At 34.7% G+C, this 27,352-nt stretch overlaps 1 protein-coding gene across 1 annotated transcript in view; it reads left to right on the forward strand.

Annotated features, from left to right (window-relative positions):
• The window catches only part of SI (sucrase-isomaltase), an 82,013-nt gene extending 55,960 nt beyond the window's left edge, over positions 1 to 26,053 (forward strand). Inside the window, exons 34-47 of the mRNA XM_062178146.1 lie at positions 1,550 to 1,666; positions 2,820 to 2,907; positions 4,513 to 4,651; positions 8,326 to 8,459; positions 10,423 to 10,457; positions 10,539 to 10,655; positions 13,556 to 13,704; positions 15,979 to 16,063; positions 16,142 to 16,198; positions 16,814 to 16,938; positions 19,069 to 19,157; positions 22,942 to 22,991; positions 23,226 to 23,393; positions 25,985 to 26,053. Of these exons, the coding sequence (XP_062034130.1) occupies positions 1,550 to 1,666; positions 2,820 to 2,907; positions 4,513 to 4,651; positions 8,326 to 8,459; positions 10,423 to 10,457; positions 10,539 to 10,655; positions 13,556 to 13,704; positions 15,979 to 16,063; positions 16,142 to 16,198; positions 16,814 to 16,938; positions 19,069 to 19,157; positions 22,942 to 22,991; positions 23,226 to 23,393; positions 25,985 to 26,053 (1,422 nt within the window). The remainder of the gene's footprint in view (positions 1 to 1,549; positions 1,667 to 2,819; positions 2,908 to 4,512; positions 4,652 to 8,325; positions 8,460 to 10,422; positions 10,458 to 10,538; positions 10,656 to 13,555; positions 13,705 to 15,978; positions 16,064 to 16,141; positions 16,199 to 16,813; positions 16,939 to 19,068; positions 19,158 to 22,941; positions 22,992 to 23,225; positions 23,394 to 25,984) is intronic.
• The last annotated feature ends 1,299 nt before the right edge of the window (positions 26,054 to 27,352 follow it).

A 27,352-nucleotide genomic window follows, 5' to 3' on the forward strand; every position in this document is an offset into this window, starting at 1 on the left:
ACTCTCTTAATAAATTTTTATGTGTACAATATAGTTTTATAAACTAATAGAGACAATGTTGTATAGCAGATTGTTAGAATTTATTCATCTTGAAGCATTAAGTTTTTGATTAGTGACTCCCATTTTTGCCCTACACATAGTCTTGGGTAACCATCACTTTGCCCTCTGTTTCTATGAGTTTGGAATCATGCAGTATTTGTCATTAGCAGCTGGCATATTTCATTCTGTTTAATATCTTCAAGGTTAATTTAAAAAAGCAAAAAGTAATGAAAAAGATATTCTGTGTAAATGAGCAGAAAAGTAGAAGACAAGATCTGGCGCAATCCTTATTTCTAATTATTATTGTGTTCTGGAAACTCTAGATAGAAAATATTCATTGAATATAATCCCACTAAACCTTCCCTCCTTGTGAGAGAACTATAATCATTGGATAAGATGGTAAAATTAAGTCTCCTTTTAGTTAAAAAATATCCATGTAATATATTCCTAAATCTCCATATTTCCTACTCTTTGTACTTTCTCTATACATATTGGTGTTTCATAGCCCATTCATAGAGAAGACGATTCTTGTTTTTACTATGTAGTCTTAAAATGGACCAAGCAAGCATTCAGTTTATACCATATTTTGGTGGCATCACCTATTGATTTATCTACATAAAGATCAATATTTTGCTAACTCACCCTTTGAAACATGCATGCATTGACTGGCAAGTAGGCAATTTTCATGGTAGTGAGTATAATAAACATCTCTTATTTGCTGAAACGGAAGGGTTGGAGGTGACAGAGAAAGTGAAGCAGTTTATTAAGAAGGAATGATATATTGATTCAGAGAGTCAGAAAGCTGGGTAAACACATTTAAAATTTATTTGTGTTTTGATTGAGAGAGAGAGAGAGAGACGTCATCCACTGGTTCACTCCCCAAATGCCTGCGCGTGGAGCCAGGACCTCAATGCAGATCTCCCATGTTCATAATAGGAATTGGACTACTTCAGCTAGCACCTGTTGCCCGCCAAGTTAAACATTAGCAGGAAGCTAGAATTGGGAGCAAAGCCAGTGCTTGAACCCAGGCACTCCGATATTGGATGTACGTGCCCAAGGTAGTGTCTTTACTGCTGCACCAAATGCCCAAACATCGTAAATGCATTTTTAATCAGGAAAAAGTGACTCAAATATAGGCTTTCTCCTCCCTCGCCATGCTTCACAAAGGCAAATGTACACTATGGGGCTCAACAGATACCAAGCTAGAACTTCCAGGAAGCAATGGAAATATATTGGTGTGCGATCTGAACTGCTTCTTGATTGTCCTCACAGGAGCATGAGGCTGTTCTGTCCTCTCTGAATATTGTCTGTGTGTTTTGAGCCCTCGCTGCAGCTTAGGGTGGTTAGCAGAAAACCACATGCATGTACGTAATGAAAGTTGAGATCAAATGGCCTTGATTTTAGTTCACACAAGACTTGTTCATCTGAAGTATTTATATGTTTCTTTTTTAGACAGGTATGATTTCCCTTAGGATTTTTCTATATATTAACCTGAATTTTGGGTTTACAGGCTTCCCGAGCTCATGCAGCTTTTCCAGATTTCTTCAGGAATTCCACAGCAGAGTGGTGGACGAGAGAAATTTTAGATTTCTACAATAACTATATGAAGTTTGATGGCTTGTGGATTGTAAGTAAGCTTCAAAAACCTGATCTCTTAAGTTATTTATCATGTAGTGATTATGTAAAAATTTATTTGACTTTAAAAGTATCAACAAAATTTTTTTCTGTGAAAATGAGCCTACTCCTTTGTTTTTTCCATCAAACTTTATTATACTAAAGATTGCTAAACTACAGTTTCAACAGTTCAATTTCTGCATGTAGATGCTCTTTTTTGGATATTTTCAACTTGAGCAAGGAACCAAAATACTATTTAAGCTAACAATAAATATCTATAAACCATTTATTTTATTTTAATTCAAACAAAAAAAATCTCACACTAAAATAGGTTTTGTATAAAAAATAACAAACTTTTATAAATTTAACAACATTGGCTCTCAAACAATTTCCTTATTTTAGTTTAACTTTAAAATTTGGTAGTGTAATTTTGGTAATATAGAGATAGCATTAAAAAGAGATAGAATTTAATGAATTTAGTTTATCACAAGTATTTAATATATGAGATTTTATAAAATACTTCTCTGGCTGTGTGGAGGTGACATTTCTTACTCTTGTTTTTTCCATAATATATTTATTTACTTTTTATTTTAAATTGAAGAAAGAGTGCATAAACCACAGTTTTTTCAAAAAAAAAATAGACATGAGTTTTTTGATGTATGTATTTACATACTTTAAGAAATTATTTTAAAAATATCCCTGAGAATATATTGATCCAGTGAAGATAAACTTTCAAGGTGGAGGAAACTACCTTTACATGGTTACTAGTTTATGTATCTAGATTATTGTCCCTTATGTATGACTACTGAGATCCCAAGTTATATACATCATAGAGATAGATACTCTGGAGTTTTCTGTGTTTGTAAAATCCATTTTGTGGTTTTTAAAACAAAAATAATTGATTTCAGGCTCTAGCAGGAATGGAAGGGAAGGTGGTGTTAAAACCTGCGCACCACAACATGAGTTTAATTTTTTCTTGGAAATTCAGAAATAAATTGCTTTTATATCTACAGTTCACAATACAGGGGATAGATGACATTTTATATTCCTCAAAGGGAGGAACTGATTATAAAATTATAAAATATGTATTATAAAATTATAAAATTGTAAAATTATAAAATATGTATTGTAAATTTAAGTGTTTGATTACTTTTCTCTGTTTTAAGGATATGAATGAACCATCAAGTTTTGTGAATGGAACAACTACTAACGTATGCAGAAATACAGAGCTAAATTATCCACCTTATTTCCCAGGTACAATATTGTTGTTATGCCTTTGACATTATCACATTACTATTACTATTAATATATACATACCTATGATGTATAGATTATGAATAACATTCCTAACTTTCACCACCTACCCGCACACTAGACTATACCTTGACCCATCTCCAATTATATTTAACACTATATTGAGAGAAAAATAAATACAGGGACATGCTTTAATCTATATGAAAATATTTTATATTTATTTGAAATTGTTAGTTTGATTTTCTTAAAATTTGTCACAGTTTGAATTAATTTTTGTAGGAGTGAGTGTTTGGCACAGTGCTTAGGTACATCCCATACAGAGTGCCTGGTTCAAGTCCCAGTTCTAGCCTTTACAATCTAACTTCCTGCTAGTGTGTACTCTAGGGGACAGCAGGCAATGACTAATGTACTTGGTCCCTGCCACTCACTTCAGGGACCCACATGGAGTTCTGGTCTCCTGGCTTTGGCCTGACCCAGCCCCGACTTTTACTGGCATTTAGGGAATGATCCAACACATGGAAGATCTTTCCGTCTTCTCTTTGTCTCTCTGCCTATGAAATAGAAAATGAAAATGAATAAGTACAAATAAAAAAATTAGTTGTCTTTAGTCAGAATGAATGAAAGTAAAGTAACAACTTCCTGAACTATGAGAGAAAGGGCTGGTCCACCAGCGTTCATGTTCATTCTCTAAAGTAGGCAGAAAACCTAATTTGTTATTAACATGGAAAATGACAGCAAAGTTCCAAAAAATAAAAATGAGAGATTTTAAAGTGAGAAAAAATGAATCAGAAGACAGGGTTATGTCATTTGTCTTGTTCTTAATCTCAAAGCTTTATATTGCCAGATGCAGTTTTTATAAAAATCTGTTTTGTTAAAAAATTTATTTAAGGTATCAAATTTCATGTATTTCATATAAACAAATTTAGGAACACCTATCCTCCCTCTCGCCCTCACTCCCACCCTCCTTCCTCCTCCCTCTTCTATTCCCACTCTTAATTTTTACAAAGATATATTTTCAATTTAACACTACACTAAGTCAAGAGTTCAGCAAATTGCTCTTTTCCACCCAGTGCATAGACATTTAAGAGTATACTTACTTTAGGTCTTTGTTAATTCATAAGACTAACTTACATTTGCAGATCAGCTTTGCATTTATAATTAGTATGAACAAAGTGTCCAAAATATTCAATAATTATTTTAAAACAATTATTAATGTTGTGTCAAAATTATATGTAGTGGGGCTGGCACCATATGGGCACCGGTTCGAGTCCCGGCTGCTCCACTTCTGATCCAGCTCTCTGCTATGGCCTGGGAAAGCTGTAGATAGATGGCCCAAGTCCTTGGGCCCCTGCACCCACACAGGAGACCTGGAAGAAACTCCTGGCTCCTGGCTTCAGATGGGCGCAGCCCCAGCCCTTACGGCCAATAGGGTGTGAACCAGCAGATGGAAGACCTCTCTCTCTGTGTGCCTTTCCTTCTCTCTTTGTGTAACTCTGACTTTCAAATATCTTTGAAAAATCTTAAAAGATTATATGTAGTTACAAGTTTCCATTTCAATATAAGGCATTTTATAATACATTAATTTTTTTCATTGATTCTCCCCAGAACTTACAAAACGGACAGATGGATTGCATTTCAGAACTATGTGCATGGAAACTGAGCATATTCTTAGTGATGGATCATCAGTTTTACATTATGACGTTCACAATCTTTATGGATGGTCACAAGCAAAGCCTACTTATGAGTAAGCAATGTTTGTAATTATCCTCTCTGAAACTTTTTTGTTCTTGTGCTTTTACATTTAATGCTATGTATTTTAAAAGTCAGTGATCTTATCTGGTAGCCCTTTTCCCCTAATTGTTCTCTGAAATTTACTTTTTCATAGAAGTTAGAAATATTTTTGGGAGCAAGCATTTTGGCATAGCAGGTTAAGCCCCAGCCAGCGACCTCGGCATCCCATATGGGAGAGAGTTTGTGACCCAGCTGCTCCACTTCAATCCAGCTCTCTTCTAATGGTCTAGGAAAGCAATGGAAGATGGTCTGGGTGCTTGGGCCCCTGCCACCTATGTTGGAGACCCAGAGGAAGCTCCTGGCTTCAGTCTGGACCTGAGTACTGATAATTGTAGCCATTTGGGCAGTGAACCAGTGGGTGGATAATCTTCTATCTCTCTCCCTGTCTATCCTTTCTCTCTGTAATTCTGCCTTTCATATACATAAATGGATATTAAAAAAGAAGCATTGATAATATCAACTGATATATTATCTGTATAATTTTTGTATCCATCCATTTATCTATTATTATTATTATTAATTTTCATCCTATTTTAAAAAGAATCCTGGGCAATTTTTATTTTGTTCCCTGTCATGTAGCCAGTAGAGTATATTTAAAACAGTAGTTGCTCAATAAATAGTGTTGAATAGATGAATGAACAAATAAAATATAATTTGACGTCATTAAGACATTAAAGCTTGGTTAATTCTATTTAAATCAGCTAGCAAATGACAGTCTTTCTGAATGATCTGGTGGTTCTAAACTTTATTGTTCATATTAATCATCAACATGTTTTTTTATTTATTTCAAGTTTTATTTATTTATTTGAAAGGCAGAATTACGAAGAGGGAGAAGAAGAGACAGAGAGATCTTCCCTCTGCTGGTTCAATTCCCAAATGTCCAAAATGGCCAGGGCTGAGCCAGGCCATACGCAGGTGTCGGAGGCTTCATCCAGGTCTCCCACATAGGTGACAATGGCTCCACCACTTTGATCACCTTCTGCTGCTTTTCCCAGGCCATTACCTGGGAGCTGGATTGGCAGTGGAGCAGGCAGGACACAATCAGTGCCCATATCGGATGGTGGTGTTGTAAGACTAGACTTTTCTTGCTACATCACTAGTGTGGCCCTTCACATCATTTTTAAGAAACTCACATGAGGCCAATGATGATTAAATATACACCATTGTTTGTGTATCTAGTCTTTATTATTGCTGTCAAAGAAAACTTCCTTCAATGATAGAAATGTTCTATAATTCTGGATGTAGCCAGATATGTCTATCGAGCAATGCTGTTAGTATGACTCAGGAATCAAATTTTAAAGTTTATTTAATTTTGGTTAAATCATTAATTATGAAATAAAAGGTGACTAGTGGCCACCACATAAGTCAGAGTAAATCTAAACCACTAGCTATCGATTGCACATTGTTCACCTGGAGATAGTTTTTCCTTCTCCTCTGCTTCTCCTCCACCCACCTCCTCCTCCTCCTTCTTTCTCCTTCTTCTTCCCACCTTCTCCTTTCTCCTTCCTCCTACTTCTCCACTTCCTCCTTTATTTATTTATTTGAAAGGCTGAGTCACAGAGAGAGAAGGAGAGACAGAGAGTGCTCTTCCATCCATTGGTTCACTCCCTAAATGTCCACAATGGCCGTGGCTGGGCGAAGCCAAAGCAGGAGCCAAGAGCTTCATCTGGGTCTCCTACATGGGTGCAGAGGCCCAAACACTTGGGTCATGTTGCCCAGCTTTCCCAGGCACATTAGCAGAGTTGGATCATAGTGGAGCAGCCAGGGTTCTAATCATGCCTATATGGGATGCTGCCATTGTAGGCCAGTGACTTCACCCCAGTCCCCACCTGGAGATTCATAATAAACGCGGATTTATTTGGTCTATTCTATTGTGTCAAAATCTGGATTTTAAAAATTTCTCATGGTTCTAATTAGCATCCAGGGTTAAAAGACAACATTGAAGTATATGATTGAAGTTGGTAAAAGATTGGAAAGCATTTTGGAGGAAAAAGTATGGATAAAGTTTCTCACATTATTGCACATGCTAATCTTATCTTGTACATGCTTATCGTCCCTACTACCTAACTTTTAAACAACCCAGAATAGATGCATTGAAAAAGTGTTTCGTGAATATATGACTACAGACTTGTCAACCAAATCCCACAGTAGGGACCCCAAGCTGAATCAGAGTGGAAGGGTCAGGATAAGAACCACTTTGATCCATGCTCCTATTAATGCACCTGGGAAGGCAACGAAGGCTCAACAACTTGGGCCCGTGACACGTATGTGGGAGAACTGGATGAATTTCTAGGTTCCTGGCTTGAGTCTGAGCCAGCCCTAGGTGTTATTGCAGCTACTTTGGGGGTGAACCACTGGATGAAGATCTTCATCTCTCCCCCTCTGTCTGTTGCTCTGCCTTTCAAATAAATAAACAATTTGGAAGATAATTATAATATATTTAAAGGATTAGACTTTAAAGTTACATTGTTGATAATGGTAAATGATTTTTCAAATAAATATTCTGTATAAAAATTTACAGAGGAGATTCTTCCAATAGGCACTTAGATTTTCCTTAGCAGAAATTGATTATGAAAATGCTTTCTGCAGAATTCTATTTAATAAGAAATCTGAGGAGGCGTATGTTCACTTATTAGTTCTCAGCATTGGAAAAGAGTTTTTGTAAGCCTAAGAAGCCAGAAAAAAATCCTTCATGAATATATATTTCTTGTGAGTGAACATATTGAGAATTTGAGATGGTCTTGCTTTTGTAAAAAATTTATGTTAATTAAAACAAGTTATGCTTACAAACTCGAAATTTATTTTCATAGTTTTCATATAGGTTTTAGATCATTGATTATTTTATTTTTTATAGAAGTACACATTTATTTCTTGTTAAATGTCAGTAAATATTTGAGGTATATATTGAAATAGTTATACTCTTAAGTAGGCTGGTCCCTTTAAATTTGTTGCAGAAAAATTAAACAATGAAGATAGTTTTCTCACATGATCTTTTCAAAGATGCAAGTAGGAAATTTTAAGTTAATGAGTATAATGTTGTCTCTGTTGAATATATCATCTATGTCTCTTTAGACTGATATTTTCAGTCTCTTGTATCTTTATTTTGAGATATTCATTAGTTTTAAAAAATCTTTGAACTGAAATTACATGCCAAAGTTCTATTTGGCTAATTAGTTAAGTTTACACTATATATCGAGTTAGCTTGTATTCATTGAAAAAATGCATTAAAGCCATTTAATATCTGCATAATACTCTGGAAAATGTTCAAGAGAATCATATTTTTTCATGCCCAAGATGTTTTCATAGTATAGCAGACAAAACTCACATATAAAGTATTAATTGTAATAAGATTCAATATAAACACCATAAATCAAACACTTTCTCCATGCAGTGGTTATGAGTAGACATATTTGGTGAAAATACCGTATTGGAAGGGGAGAGGGAGCAGGAAAGGGGAGGGTTGCGGGTGGGAGGGAAGTTATGGGAGGGGGGAAGCTATTGTAACCCATAAGCTGTACTTTGGAAATTTATATTCATTAAATAAAAGTTTAATAAAGAAAAAAAATATGTGGAAAAAAATACCGTATAGGTTAACAAAAACTCAGAATACTTTTTCATATACATCAGTGCCTTGCAGAAGACAACTGGCAAAAGAGGGATAGTTATTTCTCGTTCTACATATCCTACTGCTGGGCGATGGGCAGGACACTGGCTTGGAGACAACTATGCACGGTGGGACAATATGGACAAATCGATCATTGGTATGTGAGAGTCTTCATCTCCATTTTTAGTCTTTTGAATTTTTCCTTTGATAACCACTTATGCTGTTGCTAGTTCATGTAACTTATACATTTTCAAAATTATGTGCTTCTGTTCTTGAGTTTTACAAATCACAGAATTATGAAAAAACACTGGCCCAAGAAATAAGATCAAAGATGTTGTGCAGAAACTATGCTACTGGTTTATTTTAAAAATAATTTTATTGTTTTTTTCAGTTTCTTGATGGAAAGGGCAAGAGCTAGAAAAGAGAACATCTAGAACTACAAATTAGAAGGGAATAGAAATGATGGATTCTACAAAATAATCATTGAGAGATGCTAAAGAATATTTCAAACTAAATATTTAAAGAGATGTTGTACAATGGTAGAATAAATTATAAGTAAGGCACTATGAATATGAGTGAAATTGACACTTTGGGCCGGCGCCGCGGCTCACTAGGCTAATCCTCCGCCTTGCGGCGCCGGCACACCGGGTTCTAGTCCCGGTCGGGGCACCGATCCTGTCCCGGTTGCCCCTTTCCAGGCCAGCTCTCTGCTGTGGCCAGGGAGTGCAGGGGAGGATGGCCCAAGTGCTTGGGCCCTGCACCCCATGGGAGACCAGGAGAAGCACCTGGCTCCTGCCATCGGAACAGCGTGGTGTGCCGGCCGCAGCGCGCTACCGCGGCGGCCATTGGAGGGTGAACCAACGGCAAAAGGAAGACCTTTCTCTCTGTCTCTCTCTTTCTCTCACTGTCCACTCTGCCTGTCAAAAATTTAAAAAAAAAAATTAAAAAAAAGAAAAGAAAAGAAATTGACACTTTGAGATGATTATTATTTAAAGTCCTTGTCTTTGCTCCTGAGGAATAGTGGCTTTTCTGCTTGCTACTTGTTGAATTGTTTATTTAGTGGAGGATTAATCTATGATTACAAAGTAAATTGAAAGCATATAATTGTGAAAAATAAAAGAAAAATAAGACAGGAAAGAAGAGAGATGATGTGAGCCAGGGAGGAGGGAAGTATATTTATGTTCTTAAAACTGTATATATAAAATACATGAAATTTGTTCCCTTTATATAAATAAAAAAATTTAAAATATACTATCATTTTAAAGAAGTAGGTAAATTTCTGTTTCATCTTTAGTATTAAAAATCTTATAATGAATAGATTTGGGACTGGCGTCATGGCTTACTTGCTTAATCCTCTGCCTGCGGCGCTGGCATCCCATATGGGCGCAGGGTTCTAGTCCCGGTTGCTCCTCTTCCAGTCCAGCTCTCTGCTGTGGCCCGGGAAAGCAGTGGAGGATGGCCCAAGTGCTTGGACCTCTGCACCCGTGTGGGAAACCAAGAGGAAGCACCTGCCTCCTGGTTTCTGATCAGCACAGCACTGACCATAGCGGTCATTTGGGGAGTGAACTAAGGGAAGGAAGACTTTTCTCTCTGTCTTTCTCTCTCACTGTCTATAACTCTACCTGTCAAATAAATACAAAAAATAATGAATAGATTCAAGATAAACAAAGTTTATAAATATTGTTTAAAAAAAGAACCAGGAAATCAAATGTATTCTATTTTATTGAAGTGATTGTTTCCTAGAGAATTTAATGAATAAGAATAGTTAAGTTTATTTCAAATAATAATGAGTTATTGTTAAATAACTACACAAGCAATTTCTTTATTTTAAAAATGAAACTGGGAAAATCCACTACCGATACATTGTGCCAGTACGTTTTCATAACAGACTGTGCTCCTAGTATATCATCATGCAAGTGTCAAGGCAGCTGACTGTGTTCTGTTTTTATAAACATTATTGACACTATACAGAAAATAATATACAATAAGTAAGAAAAATGTACTAACAGTTTTAAAAATACCTCACTTAATTGGAGGTGATATTAAAAAAGTTTTTTTCATTACTAGAAATAAAAAAAATATATGAAATAGTAGTTTTTAAATTTTTTCCTGTTTTTTAGGTATGATGGAATTTAGTCTCTTTGGAATATCATATGTAAGTAAATTTGTTTCCTTTATCTTCACAACATATAATATAAACCATTGAACATGTATTAAATGTAACAATATCTTTTAGACTGGAGCAGACATCTGTGGTTTCTTCAATGATTCCGAATATCATCTCTGTACACGCTGGACACAACTTGGAGCATTTTATCCATTTTCAAGAAATCACAACATTCAATTTACTAGAGTATGTAATATCTACATTTGATTTCTTTTTTCTATCCAAATTTAGAAATTTTGGAATAGAATGTGCTTTAACCTTCTGATTTCCAGATCAATATTTTGAATCTGCATATTCACAGAAGATATCTAAATCCATTACTTTGAGATTTTCTGATTGGAAGCATAAACTCCATTATATATTAGGGTCCATGACTGTATGTTTACTGCTGTCCTATATAATTTTGAAATAGTAAAGGAAAAAACTTATGTCCTGGAACTTTATTCAAATGGTAAAGAACAAGAAAGAAGTCAGATTCAACTAAATCTTGAGAGTTAAAATAATTTGCATGAATGAATGTAATAGGAAGATTTACAAGACAAATCATAAAACAATTTGTTGAAATGCTGAGAAAATACAAAAGGAAAAGAGATGAGAACAAATTTCTGTGTGGTGGCACATCTATGCACTTTATTAAATTGTCTAAAGAATTTTTAGAGGTAACACTGAAAATCAGGGAAGGTATAAATAATTAGAAACAATATCTAAAAAAATCTATTCTTTGTGACACTGAATTTCAGTGGAGGGCAGATAAAAGACAAATTAGCAACATGCACATCATAGAAGAATTGAAAGTAGAACTGATCTATGAAGAGTGGGTTCTAAAATAGTTACTGAAATGTCTGCCACCTCTAGGAAATTTTAGTTAAAATAAAAGGAGGATATAGAAGGACAGAGGAAAGAAGGCAGGATGGAACACTTTTTGGAAGAGTTTGGGAGTTTGGCAATAGAGATAGATATAATTTGATGGAATAAAAATACTTTAGTAGGAAAAAATACTGTCAACAGTGCAATATAGAAGGCTGTAATATCAGGGAGTAAGGCAGGAATCTGTAAAAGCGTGGAATGGCATTAATTCAGCATGTGTTTATTGAAAGTCTACTACTTAGTACTTATAGTCTGTGTCCTAGTTATTCATATAGTCTAAGGATGATAAAAGATGATATACAATTTTATATATACCTACAGCCACACACGCACGCACACACACACACACATACATTTACATTTAGATAGGTAGATAGATAGATAGATAGTATGTTGCATACAAATAAATGATGTATAAGAAGGAAGAATAGAGTGGCTAAGGATGTAGAGACTGATGAGAGTCTTGTTTTAGAAGGAGGGGTTTGGGAGGTCTAGGATGAATTGACAGTTGAGCAGAGAAAATTAAGATAAATAAACACAAGAGTAAAATTCAGGTGGGAAAAATATGAAAACCCTGAGATACTAATGTGGTTGGAGTTTCTGAGAAAAATAAAAAGAAGGATAGGGCCCAACGTTGTGGCATTGCACGTTAAATGTCCTGACTGCTCCATTCCTGACTCAGCTCACTGCAAATGGCCCAGGAAAGCAGCAGAAGATGGCCCCTGCCATCCACATGGGAGAAGAGGAAGAAGCTCCTAGCTCCTTCCTTTGGCCATTGCAGCCATCTGAGAAGTGGATCAGCTTATGGACGATCTCTCTCTCTCTCTCTCTTCATAACTCTAATTTTCAAATAAATAAGTAAAATCTTAAAAAAGAAAAAAGTAAGAGAATTAGAGATTTTTTAAATAAAAATCTATAGATCATAAATTTACCTATCAGTTTAAATATGTTAATATTATTACATTTATGAATGTATGGCTTAGAAGTCAATTATCATGCATCAAAATGTTTAAGCAAAATAATAATAATGAAGTCAATAAGCCACAAATATGGTTTTTGCTGCTTTCTTCTTACTTGACTTTGAATTTAGTAAGAATTAAATCACATAATATTTCTTGAACCACTTTTACTTTCAAGGTTTTGCCTATTCTAACACTACATATACCAGTATTAACAGTCAATCATCATTAAAACTTCCTTATTCCTGAAATTGATAAAAATTGGAAATTTCAGAAATATTATTATTATTCTTTTTATTTTATTTATTTATTTATTTATTGACAGGCAGAGTGGACAGTGAGAGAAAGAGAGAGACAGAGAGAAAGGTCTTCCTTTTGCCGTTGGTTCACCCAACAATGGCCGCCATGGCTGGTGTGCTGCAGCTGGCGCACTGCGCTATTCCGAAGGCAGGAGCCAGGTGCTTCTCCTGGTCTCCCATGGGGTGCAGAGCCCAAGCACTTGGGCCATCCTCCCCTGCACTCCCTGGCCACAGCAGAGAGCTGGCCTGGAAGAGGGGCAACCGGGACAGAATCCTGCACCGAAATACAATATAGATCTAAAGAGCCTCAGTCCTGTTGACAGCAACAAAAAGTATTTCTCATTAGAATTATATGATAGCCTTGTTTAGGCCTCTGGAACAAATTAATGTATTAAGTACTAATCACTTTCTGTGACTATTATTTTCTAATATGTGCTGCAATGTTTTACAGACTCAAACACGTTCTCTATTTTATTCAATATTCAATCTCTTCTTCTTTCTTTATTATTAATTCTTCAGTGCCTGAAGAATTTTTTTCCTGAGCACATAAAATGTGCCAGATCACTATGATAAGCTCTGAGTGTTTGCTTATTTCAATACACTTTTATAGAATGCAGCTTTCTTTTCTTTCTTATACTTCTCACCTCCAAAACTGAGTATTGCCAACACTGATGATATAATTGCCATCTATTAAGATGTGGACTCTATTTTGCATATTCATCCACAGTAAATCAAATCCATAGGCTTAATTTTCATTATTCTCATTAAATCCTGTGCCTTCTTTCTCTCTTTGTTTTAAAGGGTAGGGTATCATTGCTTAAGATTTTTCTGAATAAAGTTTGCACTGTATGACAATGAATTAATATAATTTCCTACTTTTTCCTTTAAATATCTATATGCTTGTATATTATGATTAAATAAAAAAAGGAATTTATGACTATTTTATTTTTCTTTGTTTCAGAGACAAGACCCTGTTTCTTGGAATGAAACTTTTGTTGAAATGACAAGGAATGTTCTAAATATTAGATATACTCTATTGCCTTATTTCTATACACAACTGCATGAAATTCATGCTCATGGTGGCACTGTTATCCGACCCCTGATGCATGAGTGAGTACAAATTTTTTTTCTACCACAAAGAGATAGCTTTCATTTATTTGAGTCTTATAATGTTTCACAGTCCAACATAGAACTTTTTAGATTGGAAATTTTTTGTTGTTATTAGCATTCATTTTGAATTAATAAAAACTGGTTACAAAAATAAACCTACTAATAGAATAATATATGCCTTTAATAAATGAAATAATTTATTATTGAAATTAATAATTTCTTAAAAAATAGCTACTGTATACCAGCCTTGAATCAGAAAATTACATATATAACTACATGGAGTATTTTTAAACATTTCTGGGGATAAGTCATGATATTCATCACAATTTACTTAATTGAAGTTTACTACAGTTATGTAAATCTACAAAATATTGATGCCTTACTGTAGAAGTTCTTCCCACCTCTTACTAAAGGTATGGAAATAGGTTCCCTAGACCAGTTTCAGCATTATTCTTGGAAATTTGTTTTAGATTTATCCCTTACAACTTAAAGTGAGGGAGCAGATGTTCATATCAGCAGTTAAATCCTACATCACATGTCTGGATTGGATTTCCGGCTCTGGCTCCTAACTTCAGCTTCCTGCTAATGCAAACCCTGGAAAGAAACTAGTAATAGCTCAAGCAGTCAGGTACTTCCCACCAATGTGAGAAGATTGGATCATGTTCCTAGTTCCTGGCTCTGATCCTGGCCCAGCCCCAGCCACTACACATTAAAAGTTAACAAGTTGATGAGAGCTTCAAATTATTAACTTATCTAGTGTAATCCTTTCTTTATTTCTGATAGCATTTGATTGATCTCCTTTCTCTTTCACTTATAGACTTTCCTCCTTTTCTTAAGTTCCTTTAAATGTCCCAGGAGAGCTATGGCATTGACTCTGGACTGAGTCTTCAATTGGAAGCATTATTATTAACTATGCAGATTCTTGCTCTATTGAGAATGGCTAGAACTTTGCTTTTTGGGTTGTTGATAAAGTAGTAAGCTGAGCAGTCCAGTTCAGCATTAGTGTCAGATTTTAATACAATAGAATTTTAAATAAAATCATTTAAAAATAAACTTTGTACTTTTATTTCAATTGAAGAAGAAATGTGAACATTTCATTGTGACTATTCTCAAATGATACAAGAGATTTTATGTTTTCTAGCCATTTATATATAATATTTGAACACCTGATAACATATGGAAGCAACTTTAAGGCCATGAAAACCACTATGAGAGAGCTCTAACCTGAGGAGGATAGACAAACTCTAAAGTTAACAAATCGAATTCTTACAAGTTTCGTAATTCCTTTTCAAAATGTTCAGTTTGTGTTTCCTAGTTTTTGTTCATATACTAGGCGAAGTTAACATTTGCACTTCTATATTGTCTCTTCCAAGGCTATTTCTTTTAGTTACCCTGTGTTCTATCATAATTATTTGCATTTTTCAGGAATATTTATTCAGTTATATGTAGCTATACTCATAAATTATTACACTGTGCATTGAAATCCAAATGATGAGATTATTCTCATGATTTGGTTTTCATTTTTAAATATCCATTTATTTATGTGAAATGCAGTGCTACCGGGGTGGGGTAAGGGAGAGAGAATAACAGAGAGAGAAGAGAGAAAGAGAAAGAGCAAGTTTCCATCTGCGGGTTCATTCCCCAGATGACTCCAGCGGCCAGGATTGGGCCAGGTTGAAAAAAAAAAAATAGAGGAGTCTGGGGCTCCATCTGGATTGCCCACATGGGTGGCAAGGGTCCAAGTACTTGGGCCATCTTCCACTGCCTTCTCATCTGCATTATCAGAGAGGTGGATCAAAAATGGACCAATCAGGACTTGAGCCAGAACCATACTGGATGCCAGCATCTTAGGTGGTGGCTTAAACCACTGTGCACAACATTGGCCTCTGTTTTTCATTTGCTTCAAATTTATTTATTTCTTCAAAAGGTAGAGTGACTAGAGCGGGGGGAGGGAGAGAAAGAGAGAGAGAATCTCCACCTGGATCACCTATGTGGGTGTCAGGGGCCCACGGGTTTGAGCTATTATCTACTGGCTTCCTAAGCACATTAACAGGAATCTGGATAAGAAATGGAGAAGCTAAGACTTGAACCCAAACTCTAATATGGGATGCCAGTATTGCAAGTGATGGCTTGACCTACAGAGTCACAACTAGCCCCTATAATTTGGTTTTCATTTTAATCCAAAAACATAGCATCAAATTTAAGTTGAATAGTGTTTTATGGTATCCAGATGAGATAATATTATTTGATTTATTTTTTTCTAATTTTTTCAAGGTTCTTTGATGACAGAACAACCTGGGACATATTCCTACAGTTTCTGTGGGGTCCAGCATTTATGGTTACCCCTGTGTTGGAACCTGTAAGTCCTACTATTATTTTGCTCACAAAATTGTTTGTTTGTATTTATGTTTTTAATTATTGTATCTTTAATTTTCAGTATATGACTGTTGTACGTGGCTATGTCCCTAATGCTCGATGGTTTGACTATCATACGGTAAGTATTTAGGGAAGTCTGGGGACTGACTGATCAGAAAGAGGTAACAGTTTGGATGCCCATTGGTAGTAACCAATGCTATATTTGATCTACTTGCTATTTGAAAACAATAAAATATGTCTTGCTAATTAGAGCTGAATCAAGTTAACACACATTGAGAGTTAATTTATTCTGCTATAGTATGTTATCAGGTCATTGATTCATTTTTTAGAAATAAAATGCAAGTGCACATTGTATACAGAAAGGTCATTCCCCTTTACTGGATATGCAAAGTGATCATTAAAACTAAAGCACTCCCTCTGAGAATAATGTGCATGACAACTCTAGAACAGCTTTTGTGACCTTTCAAAAATCCATACACATTCTGCCTATGAGTTCCACAGAAACAAATAGCTATAAATCACTTTCAGAGATAGCATAAGGACCTAGATTGAACTAGCATGACTTAAGGATATGCTTTAAACAGCATGTTTTCCAGAATATGTTTGCATATTTAATATTTCATAAATCACAAAGTGTGTCATTTGATCTTATAAATGTGCCACCTCAAGTATCAATGTTACTTATGACTCCATTTCTGGCCCTCCTGATTTTGTTTCCATTTCTCATTTTCAGGGAGAAGATATTGGAATCAGAGGACAATTTCAAGATTTTAACACTCCTTATGATGCCATAAATCTACATGTTCGTGGTGGTCACATCCTACCATGTCAGGAACCTGCTCGAACCACATTTTTAAGGTAAGTGAACTGTTGTTGAGATCATATTGAACCATTATCAAGATGATATTAAAATCTGTGATGCACCATACTGGAAATGTCAGGAATTAGGAATGGTCTGAGATTTGACCTGCTTGTAAGCTATTAAGTTAGCCTGTGGCATAGCACAAAGCAGCAACTTTCCGTGAATTTCAACATTCCTCGGTCCCAAAAGTCCCATGGCAATGAGATGGAGTAGCCCAAGTAGATGCTGCACGGGCAGCAGGTTTTGTCACAGCCAAGGAACCCCAAGTTTAGGGAAGCTTTGTATAATGTATAGTTTATTAGTTAACATTCAATGACTCTAACTAAAATAACAGGAATTACTAAGGAGGAAATAAGGTTTATATCAGCTTAGAGTTTTGGAGAGTCACAGTTCAAGATCTTACAGCCCCATGAGTCTGGTGTCTGATGGAGAATGGCAGTGGTGGAGCCCATTTGGTTAACCAGAGCCAGAAAACTGCTGGACCACACTTGGCTTGCATAATCAACTCTCTTATAAGGATTGCCTTCTTAGGACAAGCCCCTAGTGACCCTAAATATTTTCTAAAAGGTCTGCTGTCCAAACAAGACGGTTAGTAAGTCTCTATCCTTAAACCTTTATGTGGATGGATAACATGCAGAAGCAATGACAAATGAGTAACTTGTGCCTTGAATGACTGCCTCCGTTAACCCATCTTTTTTCTGCCTGTGATATGTGAAAAAAACCGTGATTTACTTCATGAAAATATAGTATTTTATAAACCTCTTTTTCTTTTTTAAGATTTATTTATTTATTTAAAAGGCAGAGTTACAGAGAGAGGTGAGGAGAAACAGAGAGAGGGAGATCTTTCATCCATTTAGTTTACTCTGCAAATGGCCACAATGGCCAAGGTTGGGCCAGGCCAAAGCCAGGAATGGTGGCAGGGCCCAAATACTTGGGCCATCTTACACTGCTTACCCAGGAGCATCATCAGAGAGCTCTATGGAGCTCTATGGGAAATGAAACAGACAGCTTACCCCTCTGCTGGCCCCTGATCCTCTTCTTCAATACTTTACTTTTAGAGCACTTTTAGATTCACTGCAAATGTGAGAAGAAAGTCCATAAAACCCCTATCCCATCTGGCACATTCAGTTTCCTCCAGTATTAGCATACCCCAGAAGCATAGTACATTTGTTACAAGCGATCAGCCTACATTGACACTGTTACATAAGGTCTGCAGTTCATATTAGGGTTTACTCTCAGTGTTACCTATTCTGTGGGTTTGGGAAAGTGTACCATCACAGATGTACAGTTTCACTGCCCTACACTTCTCCTGTATTCCATTTATTTATTGTCCTTTAATCCATTGTATCTATTGATCTTATTACTATCTCTATAATTTTGCCTTTCCAGAATATCACATAATTGGAACTGTACAGTTTGGAGCCTTTTGCTTTCTTTTTTTTTTTTCCACTTAGTAATAAAATTTAAAATTTCCTGCATGTGTTTTCATGGCTCAGTTTTTAGCACTGGATAGTTCCTTTTTAAATCTCTTTATAAACATTCAGTACTGTTCCTTTCCACCTCTTTTCTGTTTCTTTTTCTCTGCTTCCATTTACCTGTCCTGTGATATATTTCTTTGCTCATTCTAATCCATGAAAATATAGCTATCTATTGATAGTATCACCATTCTTTTAAGTTAGTAAGTCTCCTGGTGTTTACAGAGGAAGCTGACCTGTTTCTTAGAGGACTTGTCCCATAGTAAGATAAAGAGTAACCCAGATGTCGTATTTATCACCAGTCTTAAGTAACCACCTGGCCAGTAGTTTCTTTTTTGCATGAAGACAGTCCAACCTGCTGTACCACAGCACCAGTCCTGAGACAACTTTTTATTTGTTACAGTGGATAATTTCTTGAGATCAAAAGACATATAAGATATATTCTATCAAATAAGAAATAAATTATAGTTCATATCATTCTTATTAATGTTTTTAAAAGTAGAACTTTTGATTTTCTTTATCTAAATCGGTTTGCATTTTTTGTAATTATGTTTATTTATGTTCCTCTGGTTACTTGCATATATGAAAATACCTAGCTAGACATATGCTGTCATACAAACATAAGTAAAATTATATATTTCTTTTTTAAAGTCGACAAAAGTACATGAAGCTCATTGTTGCTGCAGATGATAATCACATGGCACAAGGATCTCTCTTCTGGGACGATGGGGACACTATAGGTAAGTGTTCTTTTTGGCAGATAAATGTAATTGATGCCATACATATTCTTTCACATCCTATTTTTGTACTTTTGAAGTTTAGTACAAAGCTATTAATAACATTCAAAGCCAAAAATATCTAATAATTAGTTGGATCAATTTAAATTGATAAACAGTGCCACAAGCATTTAAAGACTCCCTCATCATCCTAAATATAACTAAACTCTATGGTAGATATATAAATGATTAAGAGATTTATGCAGGCAGGGATAATAAATTCATTGGTGTTTTCCTTCCAGAAGCTAGCACTGTGCTTTTCATATCACTGATATTTGATGCGTGTAAGTTCCACTCAGACGGACCCCCACTTTTTTTATTTTTTTTCTTGGACAGGCAGAGTTAGACAGTGAGAGAGAGAGAGACAAAGAGAAAGGTCTTCCTTCCGTTGGTTCACCCCTGAAATGGCTGCTACCGCTGACGGCCAGCGCGCTGCACGGATCCAAAACCTGGAGCCAGGTGCTTCCTCCTGGTCTCCATGCAGTGCAAAGCCCAAGCACTTGGGCCATCCTCCACTGCTTTCCCGGGCCACAGCAGAGAGCTGGACTGGAAGAGGAGCAACCGGGACAGAACCTGGCACCCCAACCGGGACTAGAATCTGGGGTGCCGGCACCGCAGGCGGAGGGTTAGCCTAGTGAGCCATGACGCCGGCCCAGGACCCCCACTTTCCATGTGCACGTATCCATGCACAAGGGATTCCTCTAATACAAGGAGGTTGCTCAGAAACCAAACTCAAGAGAGTATTTCTCCATATTTTGTAGCTATTGATTTTGCTTATATGTTTATTTTGGTGTTAATATTAAGGATTATTTTTACATGAGAATGTACCCTTGAAACTATGTTTACTCCATCCATGACTATTTCTAAAGACCTGTCAGAACTGCTAAAGTCCTAGCCCTAGCTGTGTATGCTCATTTGTCCACTGGCATTAGAAGTATCTGGGATAGTTTGTTAATAATACAGACTCATGGGGTGGGGCAGCATCCAAATTTCATTAGTTGGAGAAGAAACCCGGGAAACTACCTTTGAGCAAAATACCCTGGGAGATTCTTATGTTGCATGCAAACACTAGTAGTGAGTTAAGATTACTGACTACTATTACCAATGCCATGTCTACTAGGACTTTGAACCAGGATTTTGAATATTTTCATGACAAAAATCTTAGTCATTAAGACTAACATCTGTGCACAGCTGAAATTCTTAAGAGTGGGTCACTATATTTTAAGTAAATTATATATCCAAGATAACAGAATTTTCATTAATGCTACAGACATGTATATATCTCATTTTTTCAGATAAATATCCTGCAAGCATAAAAAATAAGAATCTATTAGTAACTGATCTCACTAATATATGGAGTGTAAAAAAACTTCTCATGGAAGTTGAGAGCAGAATAGTGGTTACTGGAGGCTGGGGGAAAGTTAAGGGGGAATGCACAAAAATTATCAAAGGTACTAAAATATTGTTAGATATAAGAAAGTGGTTCTTATATTCTATTGCACAGTACACTAACTGCAATTAGCAATAATATGCTGTGCATTGCAGAGAAATTGGAAGAGGTCATATTGAATGCTTACACAATGATAAAATGATAAATATTTGAGAAGATAGATAAGTTTACTCTGACTGGAATATTACAGGACAATTATTTGTGTCAATTAAATATCAAATCAATAAAAAAGCATATATTAGTATAGAGTATACATCAGCAATTTGACATAAGAATCACATACTATTGAGCAAGTTCCTTGGAAAAAGTACAATCTTCTTCATATTTTGTGATTCATAAGGAAAGAATCAACTTCTATTCTTAGAAATGCTTGTCTTTAGAGCTCAGACCTTCACTTACACATTAAGTGAGGTTCTACAGACTTTGGATGTAGCCTTTCTGTCTCACCTGGGCCCAATATTCAGCATTCACATTAAATTTGTTGGAGATGAGTTTTCAGAGCTATAAACTTGAGATACGCATAATTTGCATCCTTGTTTTTGATCTTTGACTCTTGCTATTCACCAAATTGGATTAGTTCATTCTAACAACTAGGGAGACACAGCTTTCCTTAAAATACTTGCTACAGCTCTTCCTATTAAACCAAGATACCTGTGAAAGAACTTGATACTTGCCCTTATTCTATTAAAAAATCACAGCAAATTTATTTCTTTAAATCACTGCAAAGTGATGGGAAAATTAAGATATTCCTCAATTACCTCTTCATGCAAGCATACAGAATTTTCTGGGCAATTATCTCTGTTTATTTTGTTATATATCAATATCTCAGTGTGTTTTATATATGTGTGATGATTTCAAATAATTCCTTGAAATCTTGAGGAAACAGCAACAACCATGCACAATTGATTGGTTGTTTAATTTATTAGAATCTTGTAAGAGATTCTGAGATTTCTCTCAGAGAAAGCATGCTAATCTAGGTGAAGGCACATATATAAATTGATTCTTCCTTTTAAACAAATACATTCAAATATTGTAGCATAATAATAATTTGCTGACAATTTATTTCAAAGAAAATCCAACTATAGCTCAAAATGAAGTTGTCTTAAATGTATTCAGTAAGTAAATTTTGAGCATTCCAGCTTGCAAATTGTAGCCCAGTAAAATGTTAATTTGTCTTATTTATTCTAATGAAGTAGAAAAGTGTGTGTCCTTGACTAAGATTATATCTGGTGTCTTCCTCTTATTCATTAAAAGTAACAACAAAACTGATTATAATTTTTGGTAACTCCCATTTTTCTTTTTATCCTATAATTCTAAACTTAGAAATCTGTTCTTAATAAATTTATGCTAAAATTGTGTATTTAAAAATTGAAACTATAATAGTTAAGGCATGTTAATGGCAATAAGCCCTGTAATGTATGTTAAATTAACCACCCATGGATTAATATATTCATGGAAGGAGTTTTGGGGCAAAATATCAACTTTAGTATAAGAGAAATCAATTACAAATATTTTCAGTAGATTAATTAGTACAGTACAAGCATATATATGTGAAGATGGGCATTAAAATATGCTGCCTTTTCGGTGTTACCCCAATTACTTGTTTCAGGTATTCATTTTACTCCACTTTTCCCTTTCTATTTATACACACTTATTGGTTCTTTTCAATATAAATGCAGTTACAGAAATCAAGGAAACTTGAACTTGATTCCAATCATTGGCAGTTATAAGTTATTTTCTTTTTGGCAATTTCTTTGATCGCTTTGGGAGTCATTTGACTCCTCCATAATTGGAATAATAATATTATTAAAGCAGTTGTGACATCCTTAGAATTTGATAAATAAAAAGTGCTTAGTTTTTGCTAATATGTTTTATTAAAATTGACTTTAAATACAGCAAGATTATACTTTAAAGAGTTAAGGAGGGGTGGCGCTGTGGCGCAGTAGGTTGATCCTCTGCCTGTGGTGCTGGCATCCCATATGATGCGGCTTCTAGTTCCAGCTGCCCATCTTCCAATCCAGCTCTCTGTTGTGGCATGAGAAAGCAGTAGAAGATGGCCCAGATGCTTGGGCCCCTGCACTCACGTAGGAGACCAGGAAGAAGCAACTGGCTCCTGGCTTCAGATCCGTGCAGCTCTGGCCTTTGCAGCCAACTGGGGGATGAACCAATGGAAGGGACACTTTCTCTCTGCCTTTCCCTCTCACTGTCTATAACTCTACCTTAAATAAAAGCAAACTACACTAATATTTCATCTTGTTCTTTGGAAATAAAAAGGTACTGCCTTTTCTCTTTCTACAGATACCTATGAAAGAGACCTGTATTTATCAGTACAATTTAATTTAAATAAGGTATGTATAAGTATTTAGATGTAATTGTATTAATATTTGAAATTTATTTCATGTTTGCTGTATAAAATGCCACATTTGAAGTATGAGTAAACAATTTGCTTAAATTGTTAAAGTATACTTTTACATATTTTATATGTATTAAAATATTTTAAATATATTTGAATTGACAGAAATACATATATTTAAAATATCTTTGCAAATGAAGGGTTTAAACATTTCTTTTTATTTTTATAGACAACTTTGACAAGCACGCTATTGAAAACTGGTTACATAAATAAAAGTGAAATAAGACTTGGATATGTCCATGTATGGGGCATAGGAAACACTTTGATCAATGCAGTTAATTTAATGTATAATGAAATAAATTATCCACTTGTATTTAACCAAACCCAAGGCCAAGAGGTAAGTGACATAATGTCTTTTAATAAGGCTATTGAAAACATCTACATAGACTGATATTTCTCAGCCCTAAATATAAATAATTATGAAATATGATCATACACATAAATTCATTTTCTTTAAACTTCTATATTTATCTCCATGATATTATCCTTAACAACTTGTTATACGAATCAATCTAATGATATCTATTTTATAATTATCTTTATATCATCAAAGTAAGATTAAATGACATGATACCTCTAAATCACCTCATTGTTATCCATATTTGCTAACTGTCAAAAATATTTTTGAAAGTAAAATATCTACATTTAAACATTAAGCAGTTTCAAAGTAAAGGGGTTACTGTTTAAATCAAGTGATCTTATATAACAGATAAAGAAACTGAGTCTCTGAAAATGGAAATTAATTCTTTAAAAATAAAGAACAATCATTATTAATTAGAAATTATTTAAAATTAGAAATCAATTTTGTTATGTTACTCATTGTTGAATCAGAACAATAAAATGAGAGTTTCTTTTATATATTCCTTGTTCTTCATTTACTATTAGAGTGATGTAAAATAAAACATAACTTAATAGTAAATATAGCTGAACAAGTCAAATAAAATATTTTAAAATGTCACTTTATTTCATATTCATTTTGATAAAATATGTAACATAAAAGAAATTTTTTTCAAAGTTTATTCCAGGGATTTTAAACATATTCACACACACACAAAAATTAAGATTAATTTATTTGAAAGGCAAAGTGAAATGGGAGAGACACAGAAGGAAAAATCTTCCATCTTCTGATTCACTCCCCAAATGTACCCCAACAGGAGAAGCTAAGCCAGTCCAGAGCCAATAGCCCAGAACACCATCTGGGTCCCCCCCTTGGGTGGCAAGAGCCTAAGTACTTCCACTGCCTTAGCAGGCACGTTACAGGCAGCTAGATCAGAAGTGGGGTAGCCAGAACTCAAACCCAGGTAGTCTCATATGAGGGATGCAGGCATCTGCAGTTGCAGCCTGAGTCCACTGTGTCATGTTGCCCACCTCGCCCAGCCTACACACACAGAATGCATTATAAGAAAAAAGCATTTGATGAAATTTCATTGCTGCAATGGTTTCAAAAGATTTTACTTCAACCTATACGAATATGCAGTTTCTTCTAGTGCCATAAAATGAATATTTATGAGCCCCTGCAGTTTTTAAGCCTTCACGGATATGTAGGGAGAGGAATGAATGGTCAGTTTATTTTTCTATCCTGATTTCCCTTCTACATATAGTTGTGGGGACTTTATACAATGATTTAAGTGCTCTATCACTAAAATTTTAAAGACATTTTCCTAGCAAAGATTATGCCTACTTGATTTTTATACAAGGCATTATATACAAGAGCTATGCGTTTTAAGTGTTGCTTTTTATTTTTTTAAAGTTATTTATTTATGTATTTAAAAGCCAGAATTATACAGAGAAGAAGGCTGCACTAGCTGATGCTGGGCCAAGCTGAAACCAGGAGCCTTGTTTCTGGGTTTCCTTTGTGTGTGGCAGGAGCCCAACCACGTGGGCCATCTCCTGCTTTCCAGATCATTAGCAGGGAGCTTGATGGAAAATGGATCAGTGGGACTTGAACAAGCACCCACTTGGGATGCTGGCATTGCAGATTGCAGCTTAACCTGTCATACCGCAGTGCTGTGTCCTGCTTCAAACAGTTGATAAAGGAGCTAGCTTAAGTTTTGATGTAGAATGGATCAATTTTAAACCTTGCTAATAGTAATTAAGACAATCATTTAACTTCTACCTTTTAAACTCACCACTGTAAATGTGGTAAGTTGATTCAAAATTTCTGGGCATTAGTGAAAATTAATTTTATAAAGCATTCAGGAGACTTGCTGATGTGTGCCAGGCAACAACAACCAAAAAAGGTCAATTCTCTTCCTCCTTGTTTTGCATGTTTGATGATGGAATCCAAATGTTCTGTGCTAAAACATAGAAAATCATATAGGTGATTGGGATTATCAAAAGTGACATCTCATGAAATCATCATATCATAAAATTATAACAGATTTTTGAGTAAGGATGCTTACTTGATTATCTCCATGCTTAACCATTATAAAGTCTGAGATTATCTACAGGGAAAGAATGTAGCACATGCAAAATTAAAATCTTGGGAAGGGAATTAAGTTCGCCGAAGCTGTTTTGAATTAGGAATGAGAAAATACAGTTCTAAACCTAAACTTTGAGTACAAATGACTGAATTCAAATAGAAGATAAGAAAACAGAGATTTATGTAGTATAGTTATAAATAATTCCATATTTAGGAGTTATATGGAAAAAGTAATGAAATCAAAATAATTGGTTTACCGTCTGTTGGTAGCTACTGTACCTCCCTGGATTTCATTTCCATCACCTCTAAAATGGAGAGTTTAGGATGAGAATGTTGCTGGAACAGTTGCGAACTCTCCAGAATAAAAATTTCATTACAATAGAAAGAAAAATGAAGCATACCTTATTTACTTAGACAATATATTTAATGGAAATATTATTAGTTATAACAACAACAGGAAATGTGTTTTTGATTAAATAATTAATTATCATTTTCCTTTTCTGTAGATATTAAATATTGATCTGACGGCACATACTGTTACCCTAGATGACCCAATAGAAATCTCCTGGTCCTGAAGATCACTATGAAGTTCAGCTGTCAAGAGGAAATTAATACCTAGATTTAAGTTTCATAGCACTTATAATTTGTCCAGGTTTCTTATAGTCTATAAAATATAATTTTGTAACATTTATCTAAATGTTTTTGAACAGTATACATCAATAGTAATGCTAATTTTAGTATACTAAGTTGCCAATTATTCTCTATTTAAATATGTTAATTTAAATAATTATATCTGTCCATTAAGTATCTGCTAAAAGTGTAAACTAGTTATTGAATATGTATGTGTGTGACTAGGATAAAATTAAAACCGCTGATTTTTAAATTAAGTGAAATTGTATGTAATTGTAAATTGTATACAACATTTTCCTTAAAACTTAGTAGATTTAAGTTATGTAACAGCTGTTGTCACAAGATTGAATTATTTCTTGGTATGTGCACATAATGAGAAAACAGAAAATAAATGTATTTAAATATATAAAAGATGCATTTTTAATTTTTCTAAAGGAATTTGTTCTATTTGGTTTAGAACACTTTTATGTATTGCTGAAGACTGCCAGCTTAAAAAAGAAACATTTATTTCTCAGAGTTCATTAGGCTGAAAAAACCAAGATCAAGGCACCTGAATATCTGGTGTCTGGTTAGCCCATCTTCCTAGTTAAATATCCTCACATGGCATCAAGAAAGATAGGAAGCAACTTTGCTTCTTATTCATGACCTAATCATCTGCACAAGGCACTATCTCTAGAAACCAGCACATTGGAGATCTAATTTCAACAAAGGAGTTTAGTGAGGACACAAACATCACTTCAAATTTTTCTACAGCAGAAACCAAATTTTGTTTTTTTAGCTTTGTTTTACAAACTGGACAAAGATATTACTATTTATTCTAGTTAATTGAATAGATCATCCTAAGTCATTCATTCAGCTTGGAAGACTCTCTAACTTATGGTCTAGAATAATTTTTATTGGCATTTTTGGCACATAGTTTGCTTAGAATTTACTTAATCAATTTGTGCCTTTATATAATTCTTCTCTAATTAGAAAATTAGATTATAATGGAATACAAGACAATTCATAACTTGGAATAAAATGATCTGGCAAAATAATAAAAATGATAATAAAAATCAAGAACACAAATAATAACAGTAAATTTAAGTTATTTCTGAGAAATTCTGTAGTAATTGAAGGAATTGACAAATAGAGTATTAAAAACTAGGTGCTGATAAGGAATCCACAATTACTGCATGTTGGATTATAAATAAGTCATAGTCATTTTCACAATCTGTAAAATTTAATTTGTGTGTTTATATTCA

Source organism: Lepus europaeus, chromosome 2 (genome assembly GCF_033115175.1).
Source record: "Lepus europaeus isolate LE1 chromosome 2, mLepTim1.pri, whole genome shotgun sequence".
Lineage (NCBI taxonomy): Eukaryota > Metazoa > Chordata > Mammalia > Lagomorpha > Leporidae > Lepus > Lepus europaeus.